This window comes from Salvelinus namaycush, chromosome 31, assembly GCF_016432855.1.
Source record: "Salvelinus namaycush isolate Seneca chromosome 31, SaNama_1.0, whole genome shotgun sequence".
NCBI classification, from domain to species: Eukaryota; Metazoa; Chordata; class Actinopteri; order Salmoniformes; family Salmonidae; genus Salvelinus; species Salvelinus namaycush.
In genome coordinates this window covers 1,487,614-1,513,196 of record NC_052337.1, presented here as the reverse complement: position 1 = coordinate 1,513,196, position 25,583 = coordinate 1,487,614, and the positions used below count along the sequence as shown (strand labels likewise).

General features: G+C 44.5%; 1 protein-coding gene across 1 annotated transcript in view; it reads right to left on the bottom strand.

The window, feature by feature from the left end:
• LOC120026078 (MOB kinase activator 3B) overlaps positions 1-25,583 on the bottom strand; it is a 90,792-nt gene that overhangs the window by 13,375 nt on the left and 51,834 nt on the right. The window contains exon 3 of the mRNA XM_038970870.1: positions 5,889-6,091. Within this exon, the coding sequence (XP_038826798.1) occupies positions 5,889-6,091 (203 nt within the window). The remainder of the gene's footprint in view (positions 1-5,888; positions 6,092-25,583) is intronic.

Here is a 25,583-nt window from a genome sequence, read left to right as displayed (position 1 = left end):
ACACACAGTTAAACGTGACTGAGACGATGAAACACACAGTTACACGTGACTGAGGATGAAACACACAGTTACACGTGACTGTGACGATGAAACACACAGTTACACGTGACTGAGGAGGAAACACACAGTTACACGTGACTGAGACGATGAAACACACAGTTACACGTGACTGAGGATGAAACACACAGTTACACGTGACTGAGAAGATGAAACACACAGTTACACGTGACTGAGGATGAAACACACAGTTACACGTGACTGAGACGATGAAACACACAGTTACACGTGACTGAGGATGAAACACACAGTTACACGTGACTGAGGATGAAACACACAGTTACACGTGACTGAGACGATGAAACACACAGTTACACGTGACTGAGACGATGAAACACACAGTTACACGTGACTGAGACGATGAAACACACAGTTACACGTGACTGAGACGATGAAACACACAGTTACACGTGACTGAGGAGGAAACACACAGTTACACGTGACTGAGGAGGAAACACACAGTTACACGTGACTGAGACGATGAAACACACAGTTACACGTGACTGAGGATGAAACACACAGTTACACGTGACTGAGGATGAAACACACAGTTACACGTGACTGAGGAGGAAACACACAGTTACACGTGACTGAGACGATGAAACACACAGTTACACGTGACTGAGGATGAAACACACAGTTACACGTGACTGAGGATGAAACACACAGTTACACGTGACTGAGGAGGAAACACACAGTTACACGTGACTGAGGAGGAAACACACAGTTACACGTGACTGTGACGATGAAACACACAGTTACACGTGACTGAGGATGAAACACACAGTTACACGTGACTGAGACGATGAAACACACAGTTACACGTGACTGTGACGATGAAACACACAGTTACACGTGACTGTGACGATGAAACACACAGTTACACGTGACTGAGGATGAAACACACAGTTACACGTGACTGAGGAGGAAACACACAGTTACACGTGACTGAGGAGGAAACACACAGTTACACGTGACTGTGACGATGAAACACACAGTTACACGTGACTGAGGATGAAACACACAGTTACACGTGACTGAGACGATGAAACACACAGTTACACGTGACTGTGACGATGAAACACACAGTTACACGTGACTGTGACGATGAAACACACAGTTACACGTGACTGAGACGATGAAACACAGAGTTACACGTGACTGAGGATGAAACACACAGTTACACGTGACTGAGGATGAAACACACAGTTACACGTGACTGAGGATGAAACACACAGTTACACGTGACTGAGGATGAAACACACAGTTACACGTGACTGAGACGATGAAACACACAGTTACACGTGACTGTGACGATGAAACACACAGTTACACGTGACTGAGGATGAAACACACAGTTACACGTGACTGAGGATGAAACACACAGTTACACGTGACTGAGACGATGAAACACACAGTTACACGTGACTGTGACGATGAAACACACAGTTACACGTGACTGTGACGATGAAACACACAGTTACACGTGACTGAGACGATGAAACACACAGTTACACGTGACTGAGGATGAAACACACAGTTACACGTGACTGAGGATGAAACACACAGTTACACGTGACTGAGGATGAAACACACAGTTACACGTGACTGAGGATGAAACACACAGTTACACGTGACTGAGACGATGAAACACACAGTTACACGTGACTGAGGAGGAAACACACAGTTACACGTGACTGAGACGATGAAACACACAGTTACACGTGACTGTGACGATGAAACACACAGTTACACGTGACTGAGAAGATGAAACACACAGTTACACGTGACTGTGACGATGAAACACACAGTTACACGTGACTGAGAAGATGAAACACACAGTTACACGTGACTGAGACGATGAAACACACAGTTACACGTGACTGAGAAGATGAAACACACAGTTACACGTGACTGAGACGATGAAACACACAGTTACACGTGACTGAGAAGATGAAACACATAGTTACACGTGACTGAGACGATGAAACACACAGTTACACGTGACTGAGAAGATGAAACACACAGTTACACGTGACTGAGACGATGAAACACACAGTTACACGTGACTGAGACGATGAAACACACAGTTACACGTGACTGAGGATGAAACACACAGTTACATGTGACTGAGGATGAAACACACAGTTACACGTGACTGAGAAGATGAAACACACAGTTACACGTGACTGAGAAGATGAAACACACAGTTACACGTGACTGAGAAGATGAAACACACAGTTACACGTGACTGAGACGATGAAACACACAGTTAAACGTGACTGAGACGATGAAACACACAGTTACACGTGACTGAGGATGAAACACACAGTTACACGTGACTGTGACGATGAAACACACAGTTACACGTGACTGAGGAGGAAACACACAGTTACACGTGACTGAGACGATGAAACACACAGTTACACGTGACTGAGGATGAAACACACAGTTACACGTGACTGAGAAGATGAAACACACAGTTACACGTGACTGAAGATGAAACACACAGTTACACGTGACTGAGACGATGAAACACACAGTTACACGTGACTGAGGATGAAACACACAGTTACACGTGACTGAGGATGAAACACACAGTTACACGTGACTGAGGATGAAACACACAGTTACACGTGACTGTGACGATGAAACACACAGTTACACGTGACTGTGACGATGAAACACACAGTTACACGTGACTGAGACGATGAAACACACAGTTACACGTGACTGAGGATGAAACACACAGTTACACGTGACTGAGACGATGAAACACACAGTTACACGTGACTGAGACGATGAAACACACAGTTACACGTGACTGAGACGATGAAACACACAGTTACACGTGACTGAGACGATGAAACACACAGTTACACGTGACTGAGACGATGAAACACACAGTTACACGTGACTGAGACGAGGAAATTTCAATAGTCACAGCATTTTCACACATCCAGCCTGTTAGACACAAGGTCAACATGTTAAAACACACATTCATCTTTTGCACATCTATCACTCCAGTGTTTAAAACCTTTCCTCAATAGGGGGTGCTGTTTTCACTTTGTAAAAATTTCCATCATCCATCACTCCAGTGTTTAATTGCTAAATTGTAATTATTTCGCCACCATGGCCTATTTATTGCCTTACCTTCCTCATCTTACCTCATTTGCACACACTGTATATAGACTTTCTCTATTGTATTATTGACTGTATGTTTGTTTATTCCATGTGTAACTCTGTGGTGTTTGTGTCGCACTGCTTTGCTTTATCTTGGCCAGATCTCAGTTGTAAATGAGAACTTGTTCTCAACTGGCCACCTGGTTAAATAAAGGTGAAATATATATATATATATATTTTTTTAAACACAGCCAGCCAGGCTGTTAGGTAGCAGCTTTCCTCTCTACAAGATCCCCAATGTTCCTGGAACCTTGCTCTCCTCCTCATACCCTACCTCTTCTCTCCCTCTCCTCCTCATACCCTACCTCTTCTCTCCCTCTCCTCCTCATACCCTACTTCTTCTCTCTCTCTCTCCTCCTCATACCCTACCTCTTCTCTCTCTCTCCCTCTCCTCCTCATACCCTACCCCTTCTCTCTCTCTCTCCTCCTCATACCCTACCTCTTCTCTCTCTCTCCCTCTCCTCCTCATACCCTACCTCTTCTCTCTCTCTCCCTCTCCTCCTCATACCCTACCTCTTCTCTCTCACCCTCTCATACCCTACCTCTTCTCTCTCTCTCTCCCTCTCCTCCTCATACCCTACCTCTTCTCTCTCACCCTCTCATACCCTACCTCTCCTCTCTCTCTCTCCCTCTCCTCCTCATACCCTACCTCTTCTCTCTCACCCTCTCATACCCTACCTCTTCTCTCTCTCTCTCCCTCTCCTCCTCATACCCTACCTCTTCTCTCTCACCCTCTCATACCCTACCTCTTCTCTCTCTCCCTCTCCTCCTCATACACTACCTCTTCTCTCTCATCCTCTCATACCCTGCCTCTCTTTCTCCCTCTCATACCCTACCTCTTCTCTCTCTCCCTCTCCTCCTCATACCCTACCTCTTCTCTCTCTCTCCTCCTCATAGCATACCTCTTCTCTCTCCTGTGTGTACATTACTTGCTCTGTTGCCTATCAACAAAATAATTCTCCCCACGTCCTCTTGTTCCCTCTCTCCTGAGCCACCATGAGACCAAATGAGACGGATTCACATACAGGACAGAGGACAGGTAAATGGAAAGAATTAAATATAATTATACACTGAACATCCAACTGAACTTTGAATAATGTTTGGTAAAGGAAAACCGACCAGGCATTTTCAAGTTCCATATTATTGCTTTAAAACAAACAAACAGAAACAAACAGCTATTTTAATCAAGCAAGGTGAAAAAAAACAATATTAGCACAATGAGGCTTGATCTGATCAGCTCAGCCTCTAATTTCCTCCAGACTTTCACAGTGGGCTTCTCTCTCTCTCTCTCTCTCTGGGCTGTTTCATATCTACGTGGGTGTTGGCATTCTCCTGCCTTGGTCATGGGGATCTCTTATGATAGTCAAGAGAAAGAAGCCATTGTCTATTTGCTTTTTTAGCTAGGCTTGTTTTATTATTTTTATTTTCTCACCCCCCCCCTCTTAACCAGTGTTCATTGTCTGCTTGTGTTCTGTTTACAGGACCTCACTTGTAGGACTATTTTATATTCCCATTTAACTCAGAAGGGGTTTGAGTTAAAGGAGTTGGAGGCAGTAGGACTGAGAAGAACGTCTCTCTCTGTGTGCAAATAACAGCTCCTTTAATCATTATTCATGATCACTGAAGGCGTTTTCGTTGTGAAATGTGGCAAAAGCAAGAATGCAAAAGAAGAGGTAGGGTTTATTAGACCAGGAGAGTGGGGTTTATTAGACCAAGAGAGTGGGGTTTATTAGACCAGGAGAGTGGGGTTTATTAGACCAGGAGAGTAGGGTTTATTAGACCAGGAGAGTGGGGTTCATTAGACCAGGAGAGTGGGGTTTATTAGACCAGGAGAGTAGGGTTTATTATACCAGGAGAGTGGGGTTTATTAGACCAGGAGAGTGGGGTTTATTAGACCAGGAGAGTGGGGTTTATTAGACCAGGAGAGTGGGGTTTATTAGACCAGGAGAGTGGGGTTTATTAGACATTTTAAAAAGGGAATGGAACTCTACTCCTCTTTTGAATTTTGGTTTTTATTACGACAGTGGAAGGGAGAGTACAGACAGACAGACAGACAGACAGACAGACAGACAGACAGACAGACAGACAGACAGACAGACAGACAGACAGACAGACAGACAGACAGACAGACAGACAGACAGACAGACAGACAGACAGACAGACAGACAGACAGACAGACAGAAGGGGGATGAATAGCATAGAAGGTGGTTAAGATATATGTGGTCCGGAGGCAGCTGTGCTGACCACTGATCACTTAATGTTCTCTGATCCGCGACTTCCTTCTAACCCGTAGGTGACACCAGTCCAGTCCTTCAGAACATGTATCTTATCCAGAGCGACTTACAGGAGCATTAAAAAGGTTAAGTGCTTGGTTCCTGGCCCAATGCTCTTAAATCGCTAGCTTCCTGCCGACATAGTAGATGACTACCGGGTGACCAGAGGATTTTAATAAACACCTAGTCACTTGTGTCTATCTGAGAGGATTACATAGGTTAATAGGGAATAGGGCTCTGGTCTAAAGTAGTGCACTATATAGGGAATAGGGCTCTGGTCTAAAGTAGTGCACTATATAGGGAATAGGGCTCTGGTCTAAAGTAGTGCACTATTAGGGAATAGGGTGCCATTTGGGACCCTCAGTCTTGACTCACCAGTGGCTCCAGCTCCTTGCGGTCTATGAGGTTGAGTTCTGTGCTGAAGTAGTAGAAGTGCTTGTAGCAGGTGTTAACATGGGCCTCAGCTCCCATCAGCATCATACGGTCAAAATGGTGGATGTAGACGTGGACAAACACCCGGAACAGACGGCAGATGATCTTCTTACAAATCTGGATGAAGTTCTTGGGGAACGGGATACCTGTGGGGGGGAGAAGAGAGAGAGAGACACAGAGAGAGAGAGACACACAGAGAGGGAGAGACAGAGACACAGAGAGAGAGAGAGACACACAGACAGAGAGAGAGAGAGACAGAGAGAGAGAGAGAGAGAGAGAGACAGACAGAGAGAGAGAGAGACACAGAGAGAGAGAGAGACAGACAGAGAGAGAGAGAGACACAGAGAGAGAGAGAGAGAGACACAGAGAGAGAGAGAGACACAGAGAGAGAGAGAGACACAGAGAGAGAGACACACAGAGAAGGAGAGACAGAGACACAGAGAGAGAGAGAGACACACAGACAGAGAGAGACACACAGAGAGGGAGAGAGACAGAGAGAGAGAGAGAGACAGACAGAGAGACAGAGACAGAGAGAGAGAGAGAGACAGACAGACAGAGAGAGACACAGAGAGAGAGAGAGAGACAGAGAGAGAGAGACACACAGAGAGGGAGAGACAGAGACACAGAGAGAGAGAGACACACAGACAGAGAGAGACACACAGAGAGGGAGAGACAGAGACACAGAGACAGAGAGAGAGAGAAAACTTAGAACACTATCCAACCAAAAGCACAGAGACCCAAATAATGGTGAATTACACCTTCATTACTGTGAGACTTTAAAACTCTATAAACGTTCACTCAGAACCAAAAAAAGCATGCGGACCTGATGGCATCCTAAATGAGATGCTCAAACTCACTAGTGCAAAATTTCAATTGGCTATATTAAAACTGGTTAATTTGATCCTGAGTGTAGGTTATTTCCCTGACATCTGGAATCAAGGACTCATAACCCCAATCTTTAAGAACGGAGACAAATTTGACCCTAACAATTACAGAGGCATTTGCGTGAACAGTAACCTGGGGAAGGTTTTCTGTAGTATTATCAATGTAAGAGTTCTAAACTTCCTTAATAAGCACAGTAAAAGCCAAATTGGATTTATACCAAAACATCGCACAACTGATCATATTTACACCCTACACACCCTGACAGATAAACATGTCAACCAAAATAATACCAAAATATACGCTTGCTTTATCGACTTCCAAGAAGCGTTTGATTCTATTTGGCATACAGGACTGTTCTACAAAGTTATTGAAAGTGGTGTAGGGGGTAAAACATATGACATAATTAAATCAATGTATACTGGCAATACGTGCAAGAATTAAAATTGGTAAGAAAATAACAGAATTCTTTAACCAGGGGCGGGGCCTTCGCCAGGGTTGTAATCTGAGCCCTGCACTCTTCAATATTTACATTAACGAATTGGCCACTATACTAGAAAAATCCTCAGCCCCTGGTGTTAGTCTTCACAATTCAGAAGTTAAATGTCTACTCTTCGAAGATGACCTATGCCTGCTGTTACCCACAGCACATGGCCTACAGCAGAGCCTGGACCTGCTAGAGCAGTACTGCCAGACCTGGGCCCTGGCAGTAAACCACAAAAATACTAAAATAATGATTTTCCAGAGAAGATCCAGATCTCAGGGAATTAAACCAAAGTTCTCAATTGGTACAAAATATATATAGTACTGTACACACTACAATTACTTAGGTTTAAAAATAAGCTCAACTGGACACCTTAAACCTCTTGAGCCTATGGGGGGTGCTATTTTGACTTTGGAAAAATGTGTTCCCAAATTAAACTGCCTCGTACTCAATTCTTGCTCGTACAATATGCATATTATTATTACTATTGGATAGAAAACACTCTCTAGTTTCTAAAACCGTTTGAATTATTTCTCTGAGTGAAACAGAACTCATTCTGCAGCATTTTTCCTGTCAGGGAGTGAGATTTCAGAAATCGAGGTCCCTGTTCTGAGGTCAGTTTATAAGTCCCCATGTAAGCCATCAGGCTACATGCACTGCATACGTCTTCCTCTAGATGTCAGTAAGCGGGGAGAATTTGAATGGAGTGGATTGCGCAATCTGGGACCTTATATAAGACCCTGGAGCGGAAGTACCGTCCTTTTCAACGTTGCGCCTGGCGCAGTAGGGACATCAGAGTGGCCTCCTGCCAAGCTTTCGTTTTGCCAGTTCTATATCTCCGGTCATGTTTTTATTCGTTATAGTTGTTAAAGACATCATAAGGTAGTTAATTTAAACCGACTTATAGCAATTTATATCAGTTTATTGCGATTTTCTGGCATTTCTTTGTGACGCGCTTTCAAGAGTTGGACACCTTTCCGGCACATGCCGAACGTTAGCGGCTATTTCGACAGGACAAGAGGACAGCTTTCAACCAAAAGACAATTGTTCTGGACAAAGGACACCTTTCCCAAGATTCTGATGAGAGTTCATCGAAAAGTAAGAACTATTTATGCTGATAATTCATTGTTCTGTTGAAAAATGTCAAATGCATAAGACGCCATTTCTTGCAGTGTAGCCTTGCGTTATCGCACCCTGTATTGCGCAGTAACGTTAATTTTAAAAATGTAATTCAGCGATTGCATTAAGAACTAATTTGTCTTTCAATTGCTGTCCAACCTGTATTTTTTTAGTCAAGTTTATGAATAGTTTTCGATAAGAATAGGTGTCTTTCCAAGATGGCGCCGGACAGATTGCTTGAGTATTTGGACACTATTTTCATTGTATAAGCACGATTTGTGCCGCTAAATATGCACATTTTCGAACAAACTCTATATGCATTGTGTAATATGATGTTACAGGACTGTCATCTGAAGAATTCTGAGAAGGTTAGTGAAAAAATTAATATATTTTGGTGGTGAATACGTTATCGCTATGTTTGGCTGGAATCAATGCTGTTGTGTGGTTTGCTACTGTGCTAAGCTAATATAACGCTATATTGTGTTTTCGCTGTAAAACACTTAGAAAATCTGAAATATTGTCTGGATTCACAAGATCTGTGTATTTCAATTGCTGTACGCTGTGTATTTTTAAGAAATGTTTTATGATGAGTAATTAGGTAATACACGTTGCTCTCTGTAGTTATTCTAGTCGAGTTGTGATGGTGGCTGCAATGGTAAACTATGATTTATACCTGAAATATGCACATTTTTCTAACAAAACATATGCTATACAATAAATATGTTATCAGACTGTCATCTGATGAATTTGTTTCTTGGTTAGTGGCTATTTATATCTTTATTTGGTCGAATTTGTGATAGCTACTGATGGAGTAAAAAACTGGTGGAGTAAAAAAAATGGTGTCTTTTGCTAACGTGGTTAGCTAATAGATTTACATATTGTATCTTCCCTGTAAAACATTTTAAAAATCAGAAATGATGTCTGGATTCACAAGATGTGTATCTTTCATCTGGTGTCTTGGACTTGTGATTTAATGATATTTAGATGCTAGTATTTACTTGTGACGCTATGCTAGGCTATGCTAGTCAGCTTTTTTACTGGTGGGGGTGCTCCCGGATCCGGGTTTGGGAGGAACTAGAAGTTAATGAGGCAGTGAATGAACTGAGAGAGAAAGCACGCAGGGCATTCTACACCATTAAAAAGCAAATTCAAATTGAAATACCTATTAAAATTTGGCTAAAACTAATTGAATATGTCATTGAACCAATTGCACTTTATGGCAGCGAGGTGTGAGGTCCACTTGCAAAACAAGACTTCATCAAATGGGACAAACACCCCATTGAAACCCTGCATGCAGAGTTCTGTAAGATTCTCCTACATGTCCAGAGGAAAACTGCAAACAATAGTTTTTTGGCAGAATTAGGCCAATATCCACTAATAATAAAAACTCAAAAAAGAGCAATTAAGTTTTGGAAACATCTAAAATACAGTGACCCCCTCTCATATCATTACCAAGCCCTGCAATGCCAAGAGCTGAGCAAAGAAAAGAGTCCCCTCATCCAGCTGGTCCTGGGGCTGAGTTCACTAACCTGTTCTACTAACACACTGAAGCCTCAGTCCCCTCATCCAGCTGGTCCTGGGGCTAAGTTCACAAACCTGTTCTACTAACACACTGAAGCCTCAGTCCCCTCATCCAGCTGGTCCTGGGGCTGAGTTCACAAACCTGTTCTACTAACACACTGAAGCCTCAGTCCCCTCATCCAGCTGGTCCTGGTCCTGAGTTCACTAACCTGTTCTACTAACACACTGAAGCCTCAGTCCCCTCAACCAGCTGGTCCTGGGGCTGAGTTCACAAACCTGTTCTACTAACACACTGAAGCCTCAGTCCCCTCATCCAGCTGGTCCTGGGGCTGAGTTCACTAACCTGTTCTACTAACACACTGAAGCCTCAGTCCCCTCATCCAGCTGGTCCTGGGGCTGAGTTCACAAACCTGTTCTACTAACACACTGAAGCCTCAGTCCCCTCATCCAGCTGGTCCTGGTCCTGAGTTCACTAACCTGTTCTAACACACTGAAGCCTCAGTCCCCTCATCCAGCTGGTCCTGGGGCTGAGTTCACTAACCTGTTCTACTAACACACTGAAGCCTCAGTCCCCTCATCCAGCTGGTCCTGGGGCTGAGTTCACTAACCTGTTCTACTAACACACTGAAGCCTCAGTCCCCTCATCCAGCTGGTCCTGGGGCTGAGTTCACAAACCTGTTCTACTAACACACTGAAGCCTCAGTCCCCTCATCCAGCTGGTCCTGGGGCTGAGTTCACAAACCTGTTCTACTAACACACTGAACCCTCAGGACCAGAACATCCAATCAATCAGAACAAACCAAATTACAACACAGTCAAAACAAAAATACATTGCTTATTGGGAAACACAAGCACAAACACAAAGCAAAATGCAGTGCTATCTTGCCCTAAATCGACAGTACACCGTTGCTAAATATTTGACCATGGTTACTGATCAAAACCTTAGAAAAACCTTGACAAAGTACAGGCTCAGTGAGCACAGCCTTGCCATTGAGAAGGGAAGACACAGGAAAACCTGGCTCCCTGTAGAGGAAAGGCTGTGCAACCACTGCACAACAGCAGAACCTGAGACGGAGCTGCATTTCTTGACAAAATATAAAAAATATAAAACAATTAGAGAGTGTCATTTCCCCAAATTGAAAACCCTTATTAAAGGTTTCAAAGACCTCTCTGATGAGGATAGGCTACCCGTCCTGTTGCGGGAGGACGCAGAGAGCTGTGGGTTGGCAGCGCACTACATTGCTGCCTGCCATAAGATGAGGGACAGTGTCTGACAGACCAATCAACCTGCACATGTACTCTACTGTATGCTTATTGTTATTGTTGAATGTATGGTTATTTTGACCCTTGGTTATTGTTGTTACTGTTGTCACGTTGACAATTTTTATTCTCATTTTATTTATTTTTATATTGTAAATATCCAAAATAAGCTTTGGCAATAAAGCGAATTGCCAATAAAGCCAATAAAGCGAATTGAATTGAGAGAGAGAGAGAGAGAGAGAGAGAGAGAGAGAGAGAGAGAGAGAGAGAGAGAGAGAGAGAGAGAGAGAGAGAGAGAGAGAGAGAGAGAGAGACAGAGAGACAGAGAGAGAGAGAGAGAGACAGAGAGAGAGAGAGACAGAGAGAGAGAGAGACAGAGAGACAGAGAGACAGAGAGACAGAGAGACAGAGAGACAGAGAGACAGAGAGACAGAGAGAGAGGTCACGATCAGATGAGCTCCTGCATTTTTCAGCATTTTCTTTAAAAAAGATAGATTTAGAGTTAGATAAACTTGGATTTTTTGTCAGGAACACATACAGGATGCTACCCTCTACTACATAACCTTCACTTCAAATCAAAACTCAAAACCTACAACCTGATTTTGGACGGAATTACGGAATCACCTGAAAAGTTCACAACAACCAAGGATTTTAATTCTATACAGCAAATTCTCTGGAAAACAACAGAAACCTGAAAACACCACCCAACCTGGAACTGAGTGAGTAATGTTTAGTCTGAAACTATATTCTATTTCCAAAAGCCAAGAAGAAAAATACATGACATTACTTTATAAGGACTGAATGGTAACATAATTCTGCCAAGCTTGATACAACTTCAACTAGCACTTACGTGTCAAGTGAGAGGTGTCAAAGCCCATTAGCCCAACAATGGCAGGAGAGTCGAATAGTCTACCCCAACCAAATGGAGAGGCCTTAGAAGCTGCCTCCCGCTGTTCAGAGGTAATTAAAATACAGTACCCTGTGAGTGTAAAGAATGATAAGGCAAGAAAAGATCACAAAATGAAGCTCCTTATGGAAAATCAAGAGACACTTTTTGCTGACTATTACAAAAATGGGAACATCAGCAACCTTATCTTCCACACAAACCATCCCCTGGCATGGCACAGTGCTATATTAGCACACTACCCCTCTGTTAAGAGAGGGGGGGTTAACGAGGGGTGGAAACTCAGGATTCTTGACAACGAGGACGAGGAGTCAGCTAACATAAATCTTTATAAGTCTGGAACAGTAATGGTACAGGGCAACCCCAAACAGTTTCAGCTGGACTTTCACCTAATCAAAGATTTAGCCCAGCAGGAGAAGCTCTCCCTTGATAAAGATACCCCCACCCCAAGCGGGTCAGACCAGACCTCTTCACCATATAACCCCACAGACGAGCAACCCTCAGCAGACAGTCAACCTCCCAGCACAGAGTACTTCTCCCCCATTGAAATGAAGGATAAATTCACCCAGCTGGAGGTAAGGCAGGTGGAGCTGGAACAGCAGGTGATTACACTCCAGTCAGCACAGACCCAGACAACAGTCCAGCACAACAACACCCCTTTAACCAGACCCGGAGTGCTGGAGGTGGAGAGAGACATATCTGCACTCTGGACAGTGGTGAGACAACTTCAACAGGAGAAAGAGCAGAAGCAGGAGCAGGAGCAGAACAGAGCACTAGAGGAGAGGATCAGACTGCTGGAGGAGAGGGAGAGGGGGATGGAGGAGAGGATCAGACTGCTGGAGGAGAGGTGGAGGGGGATGGCATGTGACAGAGAACAACCCACTAGGGAGGTGGCCATCCCCACAGAGACGCCAGCAGAACAGCCCACCTCAGCACCCGACAAAAGTCTCAACACCACAGCAGAACAGTCCACACAAGACCCTGACCATAGAGTCGACATCACAGCAGAACAGTCCACACCAGACCCTGACCATAGAGTCGACATCACAGCAGAACAGACAAAAGAAAAACCCCAAGCCCAGCAGCTCTCACTCCCTCTGAGCACCCCCCCTGTCAGCCACCCCGATAGCCCTCCTGACAACCCCCCCACACCCACTGAGGACAAACACAAGACACAGATTGTCCTCCTTATGGACTCAAATGGGAAATATATAGAAGAAAAAAACCTTTTTCCCAAACACAGTGTGTCTAAACTCTGGTGTCCAAACACCCAGCGCGCCCTAGACCTTCTGTCTGAGGACAAACTAGGCTCACCCAGCCACATAATAATACACACAGGCACAAACGACCTGAGAGCACAGCAGGAAAGGGTGGCCACAGCACTGAAGGGAGTGATTGAAAAAGCTTCTTCTACTTTCCCCAACGCACAAGTGGTTATCTCCACCCTGCTACCACGAAAAGACTTCCACCCTGCTACAATACAGCGGGTAAACGCAAGCATTTCCCGTGACTGTGCCTCAAAACCAAATGTCTTTCTGGCCCACCACTCCACCCTGGACCTGAACAGCCTCTATGACCAGGTCCACCTCTACAAGGCAGCAGTGCCCACCTTTGCCCGGACTCTAAAGGACATCGCTCTCAAACGCAGCCCCAACACTTCACACAGGAGCAACAGATCAATAGACACCCCACCCAGACCAGCGAGACACCCTCCAAGACCTTCAGGACCCCCCCCTGGACCTACACATAGAGGACCCACGCCAAGAGGACTTACATCCAGACCACAGCACCCCCAGACACATCCACACCCCCACCCCAACCAATCAACACCCCCCCACATCAACCATGCCCACATCCAATTTAGGCCCCCTCAGATCAGACCTATGCCACTCCTGCCCACCCCATGCACCCCACCCCCGCAAAGAGGGCATCAACATGGAAGTCACACATACGCCCAGGTAGTGAGCAGGCAAACAGGCCCAACCCCCACTCTTACACTCGCCCAAGCCAACGGCATGTACCAGATGCTCAGCAGGCTCTGCTCACACTTACTGGCCTGAGGCCAAACCACGACCAACAACATTGGACACTTTATGGAACAAAAAGCCTTCACTATATCATCCTGGAATATCCAAGGCCTGAGGTCATTTGGCCTAAAGAGCAGGAACCCAGACTTCACCAAAGAAATCGGTAATGCAGACATTGTCATCCTGCAAGAAACATGGTATAGAGGAGACGGACCCACTGGTTGCCCTCTAGGTTACAGAGAGCTGGTAGTCCCATCCACCAAACTACCAGGTGTGAAACAGGGAAGGGACTCAGGGGGAATGCTAATTTGGTATAGAGCAGACCTAACTCACTCCATTAAATTAATCAAAACAGGAACATTTTACATTTGGCTAGAAATTCAAAAGGAAATGATCTTAACAGAGAAAAATGTCCTCCTGTGTGCTACCTATATCCCCCCACTAGAATCCCCATACTTTAATGAAGACAGCTTCTCCATCCTGGAGGGGGAAATCAATCATTTCCAGGCCCAGGGACATGTATTAGTCTGTGGCGACCTAAATGCCAGAACTGGACACGAACCTGACACCCTCAGCACACAGGGGGACAAACACCTGCCTGCAGGTGACAGCATTCCCTCCCCCATATGCCCCCCTAGGCACAACTATGACAACATAACCAACAAAAACGGGTCACAACTCCTGCAGCTCTGTCGCACGCTGGGTATGTACATAGTCAATGGTAGGCTTCGAGGGGACTCCTATGGTAGGTACACCTATAGCTCATCTCTTGGCAGTAGCACTGTAGACTACTTTATCACTGACCTCAACCCAGAGTCTCTCAGAGCGTTCACAGTCAGCCCACTGACACCCCTATCAGATCACAACAAAATTACAGTCTACTTGAACAGAGCAATACTCAATCATGAGGCATCAAAGCCAAAGGAACTGAGTAACATTAAGAAATGCTATAGATGGAAGGAATGCAGTTTGGAAACCTACCAAAAAACAATTAGGCAACAGCAAATCCAATCCCTTTTAGACAACTTCCTGGGTAAAACGTTCCACTGCAATAGTGAAGGTGTAAACTTGGCAGTAGAAAATCTTAACAGTATATTTGACCTCTCAGCTTCCCTATCAAATCTAAAAATCTCAAATAGAAAACCGAAGAAAATGAACAACAATGACAAATGGTTTGATGAAGAATGCAAAAATCTAAGAAATAAATTGAGAAACCTGTCCAACCAAAAACATAGAGACCCGGAAAACCTGAGTCTACGCCTTCACTATGGTGAATCACTAAAACAATACAGAAATACACTACGGAAAAAGAAGGAACAGCATGTCAGAAATCAGCTCAATGTAATTGAAGAATCCATAGACTCTAACCAATTCTGGGAAAATTGGAAAACACTAAACAAACAACAACACGAAGAATTATCTATCCAAAATGGAGATGTATGGGTAAACCACTTCTCCAATCTTTTTGGCTCTATAACAAAGAATAAAGAGCAAAAACATATACCTGATCAAATACAAATCCTAGAATCAACTATTAAAGACTACCAGAACCCACTGGATTCTCCAATTACCTTGAATGAGTTACAGGACAAAATAAAAACCCTCCAACCCAAAAAGGCCTGTGGTGTTGATGGTATCCTTAATGAAATGATCAAATATACAGACAACAAATTCCAATTGGCTATACTAAAACTCTTTAACATCATCCTTAGCTCTGGCATCTTCCCCAATATTTGGAACCAAGGACTGATCACCCCAATCCACAAAAGTGGAGACAAATTTGACCCCAATAACTACCGTGGAATATGCGTCAACAGTAACCTTGGTAAAATACTCTGCATTATCATTAACAGCAGACTCGTACATTTCCTCAATGAACACAATGTACTGAGCAAATGTCAAATTGGCTTTTTACCAAATTACCGTACAACAGACCATGTATTCACCCTACACACCCTAATTGACAACCAAACAAACCAAAACAAAGGCAAAGTCTTCTCATGCTTTGTTGATTTCAAAAAAGCCTTCGACTCAATTTGGCATGAGGGTCTGCTATACAAATTGATGGAAAGTGGTGTTGGGGGTAAAACATACGACATTATAAAATCCATGTACACAAACAACAAGTGTGCGGTTAAAATTGGCAAAAAACACACACATTTCTTCACACAGGGTCGTGGGGTGAGACAGGGATGCAGCTTAAGCCCCACCCTCTTCAACATATATATCAACGAATTGGCGCGGGCACTAGAACAGTCTGCAGCACCCGGTCTCACCCTACTAGAATCCGAAGTCAAATGTCTACTGTTTGCTGATGATCTGGTGCTTCTGTCACCAACCAAGGAGGGCCTACAGCAGCACCTAGATCTTCTGCACAGATTCTGTCAGACCTGGGCCCTGACAGTAAATCTCAGTAAGACCAAAATAATGGTGTTCCAAAAAAGGTCCAGTTGCCAGGACCACAAATTCCATCTAGACACCGTTGCCCTAGAGCACACAAAAAACTATACATACCTCGGCCTAAACATCAGCACCACAGGTAACTTCCACAAAGCTGTGAACGATCTGAGAGACAAGGCAAGAAGGGCATTCTATGCCATCAAAAGGAACATAAATTTCAACATACCAATTAGGATCTGGCTAAAAATACTTGAATCAGTCATAGAGCCCATTGCCCTTTATGGTTGTGAGGTCTGGGGTCCGCTCACCAACCAAGATTTCACAAAATGGGGCAAACACCAAATTGAGACTCTGCATGCAGAATTCTGCAAAAATATCCTCCGTGTACAACGTAGAACACCAAATAATGCATGCAGAGCAGAATTAGGCCGATACCCACTAATTATCAAAATCCAGAAAAGAGCCGTTAAATTCTACAACCACCTAAAAGGAAGCGATTCCCAAACCTTCCATAACAAAGCCATCACCTACAGAGAGATGAACCTGGAGAAGAGTCCCCTAAGCAAGCTGGTCCTAGGGCTCTGTTCACAAACACAAACACACCCCACAGAGCCCCAGGACAACAGCACAATTAGACCCAACCAAATCATGAGAAAACAAAAAGATAATTACTTGACACATTGGAAAGAATTAACAAAAAAACAGAGCAAACTAGAATGCTATTTGGCCCTAAACAGAGAGTACACAGTGGCAGAATACCTGACCACTGTGACTGACCCAAACTTAAGGAAAGCTTTGACTATGTACAGACTCAGTGAGCATAGCCTTGCTATTGAGAAAGGCCGCCGTAGGCAGACATGGCTCTCAAGAGAAGACAGGCTATGTGCACACTGCCCACAAAATGAGGTGGAAACTGAGCTGCACTTCCTAACCTCCTGCCCAATGTATGACCATATTAGAGACACATATTTCCCTCAGATTACACAGATCCACAAAGAATTCGAAAACAAATCCAATTTTGATAAACTCCCATATCTACTGGGTGAAATTCCACAGTGTGCCATCACAGCAGCAAGATTTGTGACCTGTTGCCACAAGAAAAGGGCAACCAGTGAAGAACAAACACCATTGTAAATACAACCCATATTTATGCTTATTTATTTTAACTTGTGTGCTTTAACCATTTGTACATTGTTACAACACTGTATATATATAATATGACATTTGTAATGTCTTTATTGTTTTGAAACTTCTGTATGTGTAATGTTTACTGTTAATTTGTATTGTTTGTTTCACTTTTGTATAATATCTACCTCACTTGCTTTGGCAATGTTAACACATGTTTCCCATGCCAATAAAGCCCCTTGAATTGAATTGAATTGAATTGAGAGAGAGAGAGAGAGAGAGAGAGAGAGAGAGAGAGAGAGAGAGAGAGAGAGAGAGAGAGACACTTCTAAACACTTGTTTTCTACATGGGCATGTAGAGCTGTTCTTGACGTAGCCGTTTTATCAAGGTGAAAAGGCTGCATGTCATATTCACGGGATACAATCTCACGTACACACGTCTAAATGTCATTATCACGGGATACAATCTCATGTACACACGTCTAAATGTCATTATCACGGGATACAATCTCACGTACACACGGCTAAATGTCATTATCACGGGATACAATCTCACGTACACACGTCTAAATGTCATTATCACGGGATACAATCTCACGTACACACGTCTAAATGTCATTATCACGGGATACAATCTCACGTACACACGGCTAAATGTCATTATCACGGGATACAATCTCACGTACACACAGCTAAATGTCATTATCACGGGATACAATCTCACGTACACACGTCTAAATGTCATTATCACGGGATACAATCTCACATACACACGGCTGAATGCTGTTTAAAGCCAAATCAGTATCCTGAATCCAAACTACCCGGGTTTATAAAATGCACGAATGTGTCCATGACACGGTACTGTAGAGCAGAGGATTAGCAGAGGGATTCAGAAACTAAAGACCACCAGACACCTTGGAGGTAATCCAACAACATGCCACTATATGTATCCCTCTCTGGTAGCAATACAACTGTCCTCTATAATGTTACGGAGACCACCAGACCCCTTGGAGGTAATCCAACAACATGCCACTATGTATCCCTCTCTGGTAGCAATACAACTGTCCTCTATAATGTTACGGAGACCACCAGACACCTTGGAGGTAATCCAACAACATGCCACTATGTATCCCTCTCTGGTAGCAATACAACTGTCCTCTATAATGTTATGGAGACCACCAGACCCCTTGGAGGTAATCCAACAACATGCCACTCTATGTATCCCTCTCTGGTAGCAATACAACTGTCCTCTATAATGTTATGGAGACCACCAGACCCCTTGGAGGTAATCCAACAACATGCCACTCTATGTATCCCTCTCTGGTAGCAATACAACTGTCCTCTATAATGTTACGGAGACCACCAGACCCCTTGGAGGTAATCCAACAACATGCCACTATGTATCCCTCTCTGGTAGCAATACAACTGTCCTCTATAATGTTACGGAGACCACCAGACCCCTTGGAGGTAATCCAACAACATGCCACTATGTATCCCTCTCTGGTAGCAATACAACTGTCCTCTATAATGTTATGGAGACCACCAGACCCCTTGGAGGTAATCCAACAACATGCCACTATGTATCCCTCTCTGGTAGCAATACAACTGTCCTCTATAATGTTACGGAGACCACCAGACACCTTGGAGGTAATCCAACAACATGCCACTATGTATCCCTCTCTGGTAGCAATACAACTGTCCTCTATAATGTTATGGAGACCACCAGACCCCTTGGAGGTAATCCAACAACATGCCACTCTATGTATCCCTCTCTGGTAGCAATACAACTGTCCTCTATAATGTTATGGAGACCACCAGACCCCTTGGAGGTAATCCAACAACATGCCACTCTATGTATCCCTCTCTGGTAGCAATACAACTGTCCTCTATAATGTTACGGAGACCACCAGACCCCTTGGAGGTAATCCAACAACATGCCACTATGTATCCCTCTCTGGTAGCAATACAACTGTCCTCTATAATGTTACGGAGACCACCAGACCCCTTGGAGGTAATCCAACAACATGCCACTATGTATCCCTCTCTGGTAGCAATACAACTGTCCTCTATAATGTTATGGAGAACACCAGACACCTTGGAGGTAATCCAACAACATGCCACTCTATGTATCCCTCTCTGGTAGCAATACAACTGTCCTCTATAATGTTACGGAGACCACCAGACCCCTTGGAGGTAATCCAACAACATGCCACTATGTATCCCTCTCTGGTAGCAATACAACTGTCCTCTATAATGTTATGGAGACCACCAGACACCTTGGAGGTAATCCAACAACATGCCACTCTATGTATCCCTCTCTGGTAGCAATACAACTGTCCTCTATAATGTTATGGAGACCACCAGACACCTTGGAGGTAATCCAACAACATGCCACTATGTATCCCTCTCTGGTAGCAATACAACTGTCCTCTATAATGTTACGGAGACCACCAGACCCCTTGGAGGTAATCCAACAACATGCCACTATGTATCCCTCTCTGGTAGCAATACAACTGTCCTCTATAATGTTACGGAGACCACCAGACACCTTGGAGGTAATCCAACAACATGCCACTCTATGTATCCCTCTCTGGTAGCAATACAACTGTCCTCTATAATGTTACGGAGACCACCAGACACCTTGGAGGTAATCCAACAACATGCCACTATGTATCCCTCTCTGGTAGCAATACAACTGTCCTCTATAATGTTATGGAGACCACCAGACACCTTGGAGGTAATCCAACAACATGCCACTATGTATCCCTCTCTGGTAGCAATACAACTGTCCTCTATAATGTTATGGAGACCACCAGACCCCTTGGAGGTAATCCAACAACATGCCACTATGTATCCCTCTCTGGTAGCAATACAACTGTCTTCTATAATGTTACGGAGACCACCAGACACCTTGGAGGTAATCCAACAACATGCCACTCTATGTATCCCTCTCTGGTAGCAATACAACTGTCCTCTATAATGTTATGGAGACCACCAGACACCTTGGAGGTAATCCAACAACATGCCACTCTATGTATCCCTCTCTGGTAGCAATACAACTGTCCTCTATAATGTTACGGAGACCACCAGACACCTTGGAGGTAATCCAACAACATGCCACTATGTATCCCTCTCTGGTAGCAATACAACTGTCTTCTATAATGTTACGGAGACCACCAGTGTGGGTCAAGTCATCTCAAAGTGTGATCCAATGACATGCCAGCTACTAGTACCACACTAGCCTGTATCCTGAGTTGGTAGCTATAATTGAATTGAATAAACTTTATTGTTCGCAACATGGCTATTTCATTTGTCCCCAGCATTGGACACATCCATGGACAAGTTAGTTAAAATAAATACAACCAGACTATCAGATTACAGGACAAATCTAAATGCCAGGCAGAACAGATACACAATCTGATCTAGGCAAAACCAGATGCTTAAGTTTACCTTACTCTATATCTAGTTGCTCTCGGTAACCTTTCATTGTCTGCCCACTTCCCCCAAACCAATTACAGGGTGAATGTCGGCCATCACACCGTGATAACAGGTTCAGCCTGCAGACATACATCACAACCCACTGGAGGGTTAGACTACTGGCGAGCCCAAAACTACCGGTTACCTGAGAGGCAACACATTATCATACTAATATATATATATATTTTTTTAAATGGACATGCAAGGATGTCAGTCAACAGTGACTGGTTAAACTCAAACAGACTGAACCTAAGAGACCTATCGACACGGCGGAACCCTATCGACACAGCGGAAACCCTATCGACACAGCAGAGACCTATCGGCACAGCGGAACCCTATCGGCACAGCGGAACCCTATCGACACGGCAGAAACCTATCGACACGGCGGAACCCTATCGACACGGCGGAACCCTATCGACACAGCGGAACCCTATCGACACAGCAGAACCCTATCGACACAGCAGAGACCTATCGACACATCGGAACCCTATCGAGACAGCAGAGACCTATCGGCACAGCGGAACCCTATCAACACAGCGGAACCCTAACGGCACAGCGGAACCCTATCGACACGGCAGAAACCTATCGACACGGCAGAAACCTATCGACACGGCGGAACCCTATCGACACGGCGGAACCCTATCGACACGGCGGAACCCTATCGACACGGCGGAACCCTATCGACACAGCGGAACCCTATCGACACAGCGGAACCCTATCGACACAGCGGAACCCTATCGACACAGCGGAACCCTATCGACACAGCGGAGACCTATCGACACAGCGGAACCCTATCGACACATCGGAACCCTATCGACACATCGGAACCCTATCGACACAGCGGAACCCTATCGACACAGCGGAACCCTATCGGCACAGCGGAACCCTATCGACACAGCGGAACCCTATCGGCACAGCGGAACCCTATCGACACAGCGGAACCCTATCGACACAGCAGAGACCTATCGACACAGCAGAGACCTATCGACACAGCGGAACCCTATCGACACAGCAGAGACCTATCGACAGAGCGGAACCCTATTGACACAGCAGAGACCTATCGACACAGCGGAACCCTATCGGCACAGCGGAACCCTATCTACACAGCAGAACCCTATCGACACAGCAGAGACCTATCGACACAGCGGAACCCTATCGACACAGCGGAACCCTATCGGCACAGCAGAACCCTATCGACACAGCGGAACCGTATCGACACGGCGGAACCCTATCGGCACAGCGGAACCCTATCGACACAGCGGAGACCTATCGACACAGCGGAACCCTATCGGCACAGCGGAACCCTATCGACACAGCAGAACCCTATCGACACAGCAGAGACCTATCGACACGGCGGAACCCTATCGACACAGCGGAACCCTATCTACACAGCAGAACCCTATCGACACAGCAGAACCCTATCGACACAGCAGAGACCTATCGACACGGCGGAACCCTATCGACACGGTGGAACCCTATCGACACAGCGGAACCCTATCGACACAGCGGAACCCTATCGGCACAGCGGAACCCTATCGACACAGCGGAACCCTATCAACACAGCAGAACCCTATCTACACAGCGGAACCCTATCGACACAGCGGAACCCTATCGACACAGCAGAGACCTATCGACACAGCAGAGACCTATCGACACAGCAGAGACCTATCGACACAGCGGAACCCTATCGACACAGCGGAACCCTATCGACACAGCAGAACCCTATCGACACACCAGAGACCTATCGAAACAGCAGAACCCTATCGAAACAGCAGAGACCTACCAAGAGACCTACCAAGAGACCTACCAATATGCACAGAGTGTACAAAACATTAAGAACACCTGCTCTTTCCATAACATAGACTGACCAAGTGAATCCAGGTGAAAGCTATGATCCCTTATTGATGTCACTTGTTAAATCCACTTCAATCAGTGTAGATAAAGGGGAGGAGACAGGTTAAAAAATGATTTTTATGCCTTGAGACATGGATTGTGTATGTGTGCCATTCAGAGGGTGAATTGACAAAATATTTAAGTGCCTTTGAACGGGGTATGGTAGTAGGTGCCTGGTGCACCGGTTTGTGTCATGAACTGCAACGCTGCTGGGTTTTTCACACTCAACAGGTTTCTATGTGTATCAAGAATGGTCCACCACCCAAAGGACATCCAGCCAATGGCAGGCCAGTGGTTGAAAACAGGTCATTGTCAAAACTGTAACCAGGCCACTCAGGAACATTCAATGTCAGTCTTGGTAAGCAACTCCAGTGCATATTTGGCCTTGTTTTTTTAGGTTACTGTCCTGCTGAAAGGTGGATTTGTCTCCCAGTGTCTGTTTTGCCTGTGCTTAGCTCTATTCTGTTTATTTGTATCCTAACAAACTCCTTAGTCCTTGCCGATGACAAGCATACCCATAACATGATGCAGCCACCACCATGCTTGAAAATATGAAGAGTGGTACTCAGTGATGTGTTGTGTTGGATTTGCCCCAAACGTAAAGTTTGGACATAAAGTTAATTGTTTTGACCCATTTTTGGCAATTTTACTTTAGTGCCTTATTGTAAACAGGATGCATGTTTTGGAATATTTTATTCTGTACAGGATTCCTTCTTTTAACTCTGTCATTTAGGTTAGTCTTGTGGAGTAACTACAATGTTGTTGATCCATCCTCAGTGTTCTCTAATCAAAAAATCACAGCTAAAAACCTAATTCCACTTTGACATTATGGGGTATTGTGTGTAGGCCAGTGACACACCATCTCAATTTAATTCATTTTAAATGCAGGCTGTAACACAACAACAACAACAACAACAACAAAAAACTCAAGGGGTGTGAATACTTTCTGAAGGCTCTATAGATATAGATAGTGTAGATATAGATAGTGTAGATATAGATAGTGTAGATATAGATAGTGTAGTTATAGATAGTGTAGTTATAGATAGTGTAGATATAGATAGTGTAGTTATAGATAGTGTAGTTATAGATAGTGTAGATATAGATAGTGTAGATATAGATAGTGTAGTTATAGATAGTGTAGTTATAGATAGTGTAGATATAGATAGTGTAGTTATAGATAGTGTAGTTATAGATAGTATAGATATAGATAGTATAGATATAGATAGTGTAGATATAGATAGTGTAGATATAGATAGTGTAGATATAGATAGTGTAGATATAGATAGTGTAGTTATAGATAGTGTAGATATAGATAGTGTAGATATAGATAGTGTAGTTATAGATAGTATAGATATAGATAGTATAGATATAGATAGTGTAGATATAGATAGTGTAGATATAGATAGTGTAGATATAGATAGTGTAGTTATAGATAGTGTAGATATAGATAGTGTAGATATAGTGTAGGGGTGTGAATACTTTCTGAAGGCCCTCTACTTTTTTATTTTTCAAGGCACAAACACCAGCGAATGGTTTTGTTCTCTGTCCCCAGTACTGACTGGTCATCGGCCCCCAGCCCATCTCCCCCAGTACTGACTGGTCATCGGCCCCCAGCCCATCTCCCCCAGTACTGACTGGCTGGTCACCGGCCCCCAGCCCATCTCCCCCAGTACTGACTGGTCATCGGCCCCCAGCCCATCTCCCCAGTACTGACTGGCTGGTCATCGGCCCCCAGCCCATCTCCCCCAGTACTGACTGGTCATCGGCCCCCAGCCCATCTCCCCCAGTACTGACAGTGAGCTGCAGTGCAGAATTAATTGACATAATTTGAGTCAATTGGAGGTGTACCTGTGGATGTATTTCAAGGCCTACCTTCAAACTCAGTGCCTCTTTGCTTGACATCATGGGAAAATCAAAAGAAATCATCCAAGACCCCAGAAGAAAAATTGTAGACCTCCACAAGTCTGGTTCATCTATGGGAGCAATTTCCAAACGCCTGAAGGTACCACGTTCATCTGTACAAACAATAGTACGCAAGTATAAACACCATGGGACTACGTAGCTGTCATACCTCTCAGGAAGGAGATGCGTTGTGTCTCCTAGAGATGAACGTACTTTGGTGAGAAAAGTGCAAATTGATCCCAGAACAACAGGAAAGTACCTTGTGAAGAAGCTGGAGGAAACAGGTACAAAAGTATCTATATCCACAGTAAAACGAGTCCTATATCGACATAACCTGAAAGGCCGCTCAGCAAGGAAGAAGCCACTGCTCCAAAACCGCCATAAAAAACTGGTTATGTCGACATAGGACTGGTTTGCAACTGCACATGGTGACAAAGATCGTACTTTTTGGAGAAATGTCCTCTGTTCTGCCGAAACAAAAATTGAACTGTTTGGCCATAATGACCATCGTTATCTTGGGAGGAAAAAGGGGGAGGCTTGCAAGCCAAAGAACACCATCCCAACCGTGAAGCACGGGGGTGGCAGCATCATGTTGTGGGGGTGCTTTGCTGCAGGAGGGACTGGTGCACTTCACAAAATAGATG